Source organism: Corvus cornix, chromosome 5, assembly GCF_000738735.6.
Source record: "Corvus cornix cornix isolate S_Up_H32 chromosome 5, ASM73873v5, whole genome shotgun sequence".
Taxonomy (NCBI): Eukaryota; Metazoa; Chordata; class Aves; order Passeriformes; family Corvidae; genus Corvus; species Corvus cornix.
Window position 1 is genome coordinate 11,862,360 of NC_046335.1, and position 6,000 is coordinate 11,868,359.

At 43.3% G+C, this 6,000-nt stretch overlaps 1 protein-coding gene across 9 annotated transcripts in view; it reads right to left on the reverse strand.

Annotated features, from left to right (window-relative positions):
- Positions 1-1,879, reverse strand: part of EVL (Enah/Vasp-like) — a 121,362-nt gene extending 119,483 nt beyond the window's left edge. For 2 of the 9 annotated variants that reach the window (XM_039552658.1, XM_039552657.1), the window contains exon 1: positions 1,149-1,353. In XM_039552658.1, the coding sequence (XP_039408592.1) occupies positions 1,149-1,171 (23 nt within the window). In that variant the 5' untranslated portion in view covers positions 1,172-1,353. Of the gene's footprint in view, positions 1-1,148; positions 1,371-1,615 lie in introns of those variants that run through there. The other 7 variants (XM_039552656.1, XM_039552653.1, XM_039552655.1 and 4 more) reach the window with 6 other exon arrangements.
- Between the last annotated feature and the right edge of the window lie 4,121 nt (positions 1,880-6,000).

The following is a 6,000-nucleotide window of genomic DNA, read 5'->3' on the forward strand; positions in this document are numbered from 1 at the left end:
GAAATTGCCAATATATTTGCCTAACAAAAGGCAGAAATAATATTAAAAATATCCCATCTGAGGGTAGAAAGTTTAATTTTAAGGTACTTGATAAAGAATGCTCATTGTTTATAGAAAGAGAATCCATCATCTCCTCTAGTTACATACTTGGTCAAACAATCTATTTTTTGAATCAAGAAGAAAGGGTATTTTTAAGATACATTATAATAATGATATACAGACAAACATATTGTGAGGTGATGCCTAGTGCTGTTCCAACATTGTCACCATTTTATCTGGACAATCTTATAACACAAGTTATAAGAACTGAACACAAAGCAAAAAATTTGTACAAAAAGTGAGACACTCCCTACCCCACAACTACTGACCAGAATTTTTTCAAGTCCCAAACTCCATAGAAAAATAATTTTCTGTTAGTGAGGGTAGAAATTCCGGTTTATGTCTTCAACTATCTGTTACAGTTTAATAGACCTCAATACTTGCATAAGGATGGAGTTATACTGGGGGTGGGGATGGAGGAGGAGAGGGGGCAGAGGCAATACTGAGCAGAACCAATATCAAATAAAAAGTGCTAATTTTATATTCTAACAATCACAGTTGCTCAAATGTTTGCAAACAACAAACCAACCCCAGCAAACTTAACAATATTCTGATTTTAAATGTAATTAATAAGGAATTCTGCAGCTACAAGGTTATGAAAAAGACATGTACACTCTGCAGCAGCATAAAATATAATCCTGTGTACAATCCAAGCATCAATTTTCTCTTCTCTATCACCATCAGTATTTTATCTTGAAGGAGCATCTGTCAGATTCTCCAGAACTAAAAATAGCAAAGACCCTTTTAAAGAGAACAGTTTCTGGTTTATATTTATAACTACCCTGTACTCGCTGTTTCTGGCTGCATGGCTATGAAATTTGTGCAAGATATAATCAATTACCCAGCTTTGCACTTCATCATGCAGTTAAGCTAGCGTTACCTGCACCGAACCCTTCAAGCACTTCTCCCCATGCACAGGGTAGAGATTCTAAAACGCAATAAATATCTGCACATTGAAGAAACTAGCTGTAGAGCTGACTGACATTACACAGCAAAAACCTTGTGAGAACAAAAACCAAGCACACTGATGTATAAAACAGAGAGCCTACCTGAATTCTTCAAATGCATACATGGCCTAGCAACTACACAAATGCTCTGAAATTTAAAATAATCTTCTTAACGTGCAGGAGGACCATTTAGTTTGTCAAACTGCAGCAAAATGCATAATGACGAGACAGTATATTTGAAATATTCTGAGGAGAAAGGGTATGCAGATACTGGCCTGCAGCCTACAGCTCAGCCAGCTGCTGACAAGCAGCAGCTAACAGGAAAAGGCGATAGAGTACCATGTGATCATTCCTGCAAGTCTGATTAATGCAGTATACTCCAAGAATACAGGCTGATATCTTTATTATTCAAGCCAAATAATCAAATATGGTACACGACAGGCTTCACAGCTAAATTATCATTCACATGCTCCATCAAAATCAGCAAGCACAAGCAGAGGTTACTAAAAAACTAAATATATATCGTAACCCAAGAGATTAATTAGGCCCATTCAAGCTGGTTTTCTTACCTTGTAGTGATATTTTAGTCTGTGTTTTTATTCATCTAAACCATCAGTGATGGAACAAAAGACTGCATCCACAAACCTCCCCTTCCATGAATGCCAGAACATTTAAAGTAGTTTATCTGCTAGAAATCATTTCCTCTGTAGTCTATCCCCAACCACTTTAACTCCTTCGGCCCTGAACTCATCGCCATAAACCCTATTTGCAGTGCCACGCGGGCTTTTTTAGGGTTTACAGGGTTAACACCAAGCAATCGCAGCAGTGCAACTGAATGAAGCGGGATAAGAGCCAAAGGAGTCATATCTGCGAGATCACAGAAGGGAGATAGGCATGAGGAAAGTTGAGCATTTCGTGGCATTGCAGTGTGCAGGCGAGGATGCTTCAGCTGCCTAGCAACAGCGCACGCAATCTCCATGGCAACAGCGCAGCCAGCGCAGGGGGCAGAGCGTCCGCTGCGCACCCCAGGGGCGACACACGGGGACAACTTCCCCGGCACGGCCACAGCAGCCTGTGCTGGCCGCCCAGCACCGCCCGGGGAGCCGGGGCTCTCCCCGGGGAGAGGGAGCCACGCACTCCCGGGGGAGCCACAAGGCACCCCGGGCTCAGGGGTGCAGCCTGCACCTACTCTGGGTGGGGGGGTCCCACTGCGATGGAGCGTGGAAGCACACGGACAAGCTCCTGGAACAGCTTGGCAATGGACGGCACATCTGCTGCTCTGAAACAACACGGCCCAGCAGCGATGCACACGGAGGTTGAATAAACACAGCTCACGGCGCTGGGGAACACACCTCAAACACCAGGAGCCAGAGCTCGCCATCCCTGTAGCAAATCCCTTGGAAATTCTGGATGTGCAAGAATCACAGGCTGGATGACTCCCATCACCAGGGATGCTTGGGATTGTATGGGTGTTAGCTGCCGGAGAGACTGGAGAGGCTTTGCCCAGGCAGACAAACTCGGCAGCATGATGGGGAGGGCCAGGGGGAGGTTTTACCCTGGGGCTTTGCACACCCCAGAGCAGCCTCAGCATCAGCCACAACAGTGTGGGGACACCCAGGGGTGCCAGCACTGGCCAGAGGGGGGACAGGCTCTGCCACTCGCCTGCTGGCTGGAGAGCAGGTGAAAGGTGAGGACTGCTGGAAATGAGGGAGATTCAAATCCTGGGAAATCAACCCCAACCCTGGGAAGGAGAGAGAATGGGGCAGTGGGAGAACTTGCTGCCTGGGAAAACCACAGGAAGACAGGAAATTCAAAGTTACCTCTGGGGCTGCTCCCCACCTTGGTTTGCCTCTTTTACTGCTAGGGCTGGTTTCTAGCACAAGGAAACACATGGAGGATTTTGGCTGGAGTCCTAAGTGTCCAAACCCAACTACAGCTCCTGAGGTTCACTGTGCTCTACGGCAATGGGTGTCCCACTGAGCTGCAGGATTTGGAGGCTGGAAAAGCATCCAAAGTGTACAGACTGCCACGTCTCCTAAACACAGTGATTGCGGACAGGCCACGGTAACTGTGGCATCTGATCTCATGACTCTGAAAAATATAGGCAGAAAGGGCTGGAATGAAAGGAAAAGGCACTCATGGCAAAAAACCCCAGCACTGGAAACAAAAAAAAAATCCACATTTATTTGAGACATGGTGTTTTTAATGTAGTAGTGACCTTGGGTTTCATTTTATTTCCTTTAAACAAATGTGATAGTGTTAAGTGACAATAAAGGCACGCTGTAGGAGCACTAAAACACATGCAGTCACACCATCTGACAGAAATTAATTCTTCCACAAGCATCCAGCAAGAGAAGGACTGCGAGGTAGGTGCTTCTGGCTACAGCCTAATAAAAGATTAAAATTGGCAGAGAGGAGAACAATGCAACCATCAAGAGAAGCTGCCTTCCATATTTAGGCTGAAATTCACTACAAGTATGCTCACTGTATACAGCACTCAAGCAGCTGGGCACAGGAGAGGCTCTCCTTGCAAGCAACTGTTCTGCTACTGACTTTGTAGGAGATAGTTTTATACCTCCAGAGCTAGCCAAGATCCCTCATGGGGGAAGGATGGAATTCTGAACTTCTGTTTTCTTGCTCACCCCAATCTTCCTCTAACTTCAATCAAGTGGAAGAGGGCTGGTTTTCACTTGAAAAGTGTTTCTTTTTCATGCTGTAATGTAAAATAAAGCCTTTCTACAGAATTAAGAGCCAACATACTGCTTCCCCTAAGCATTCTTCTTGAAACAAAGTTGACAAAATCACTGTCTGGTCTTCCAATTTCTGCAATTTCACAACAGCCACTATGCAAATAAATAGTCAGCTGTTCAAGTCAAGGCTTCTGTCATCAATGACTTCACTGTGAAGGACTAGAAAAGCAAACATCCTCCAGAAAGTTTTCATATATAGCAGAGGTCAGCTGTTGAAAGGTTTCATTAGGATAACAGTTCAAATTTTTTTCTTGGCCAGCACTTTCACAACAGCTGATAGCATTACAGACAGAAACAGCAGAACTTCTGTCTTGTGAGACAACCAATAGTCTCAACTCTGGTTAATCAATTACTAGGATTCCCATATTCAACAGTAAGATCTGAGACCATCATGTCCTACTGTAGGCATGAATGAGGCTCAGCATGAAATTTTACCAAACAGAACTCACAGGGGCTTCACAAAGTCACATGAACACATGCAATGGCCAAACACATAAATAAATGCAAGGCTACAATACCTGCTTACAACTTTTTAGCAAAGACTGTAACTTCTTATGCCCTGAGCCAGACTGAAGGTCTTGAGAAGCAGATGGAAATTATGTCAGAAACCACAACCATCAATGAAATTTTGTACAAGAAGTTGTTTATTCCCTGCCTGCCAGTATAACCAGTCCAGACCTTTGATGACAAATGTTCCACACTTTACCAAAAATTGAAATTATGTCACATGAAAGAAAAATGTACTAAATATTGGGTGGGACAATTAATGTAATGGGAACTGTGGGACCCAGACCCCACCTTCTGATCAGAGGCCAAAAAGATGTGACATTGAGTGTCCCTCCCACTGAAGACAATCAGTAGCTTTTGGGAAACAATTTGCAATTTTAATGCTGGGCTCTAACAAACAAGTGAGACTGTAATAGAAGTGGTTATCCTTGATGAAAGCTTGTCAGAAAAGCAAAGGATGCAAAAAAAGCCTGGAAATATGACAAACCACAACAAGGCAGAGGGTAGTGGTGAAATTTCCGGCTTTATCTAGTATTTCCCTGGCATCCAAGGGCCTTGTGCTGATACTCTGCTAAGAGCCTGGCTTCCTCAAGTGTAGCATCTTGCATTATTGTTGTTCAGTATATCAGTGGATCAGTATTTGTCCTCTTGACCTGAAATTCCACCAAAGCCTTTGCCAGATGCTTGGTGACATTATCCGATCACAAGCAGACTGAGATATTTTAATGAGGTAACTACTTATTCCCTTGCTCAAGAAAGGAAGAAAGCCACTAACACAGTGGACTTCTGTCATTAAGCCTGCATTATCATTATGTTGAAGTGATATTCAGACCACTCTAAAAAACCCCCTGTGCTGAAAAATTCAGCATTCACTTCAATTCATGAGGAAGAAAACAGAAAGGAGAAGGGAAATGAGCCAAAGAGAGCATATCTAATGAGTGTTCATTCACTGCAGCTCCAACATTTCTGCACAGTGGAGAATGTGGCAATCACAGGCAGCATCCCAGAATATGCTGAAAAATCTGCTTTCAACAGGATTGTCTCCAAGCTCAAAAATCTTTCTTGGGCTGAAGAAAATAAGATTTAAAATGTTTATTGAAACAGGAAAGGAGTGGCTACCTTAGTTTGTTCAGGTTCTGGGGAAATTGTGAAAATAATTGCAGTGCCCTTAAGTTTACTGAACAACGATGTATTCACTATTGGAGTACTCACTCAAAGCTTCAGCTCTTAAAGGGAAGGATGGGTGGGGCAAAAAGGAACATCTTTTCCCTCCTTTTATCAACGGGATTTCTGTTACATGTTGCCTTAAAATACAATGTGAATTTTGATGCACAGGAATAATCCAACACATTTCAGGCTTCTCCTTTCACTCTCCACTTTTCAGCTTGACCATGAAAGTTTGGCTCTCTGATGTCAACCTTCACCAAAAAAATCCTATCTCATTTATATAGCTTGGAATTATCACAGCACATGAATACTTGCACAGAAAAAATCAATTTTTTCCCTCTCAACTTTGGCCCAAGTATGCTGCATGCTTTGCAAATCTCAGAGCTTGAGATTCCTGATCACAGGATGGCTGATGCCTTCCCCACATTCTTCTCCCAGGGCTTTACTCTTATCATACTGGGAGTATCACATACCAATTTCATGAACAGATACCCTGTACCAGGTGCAGATGAATGCACAGCAACTCACAG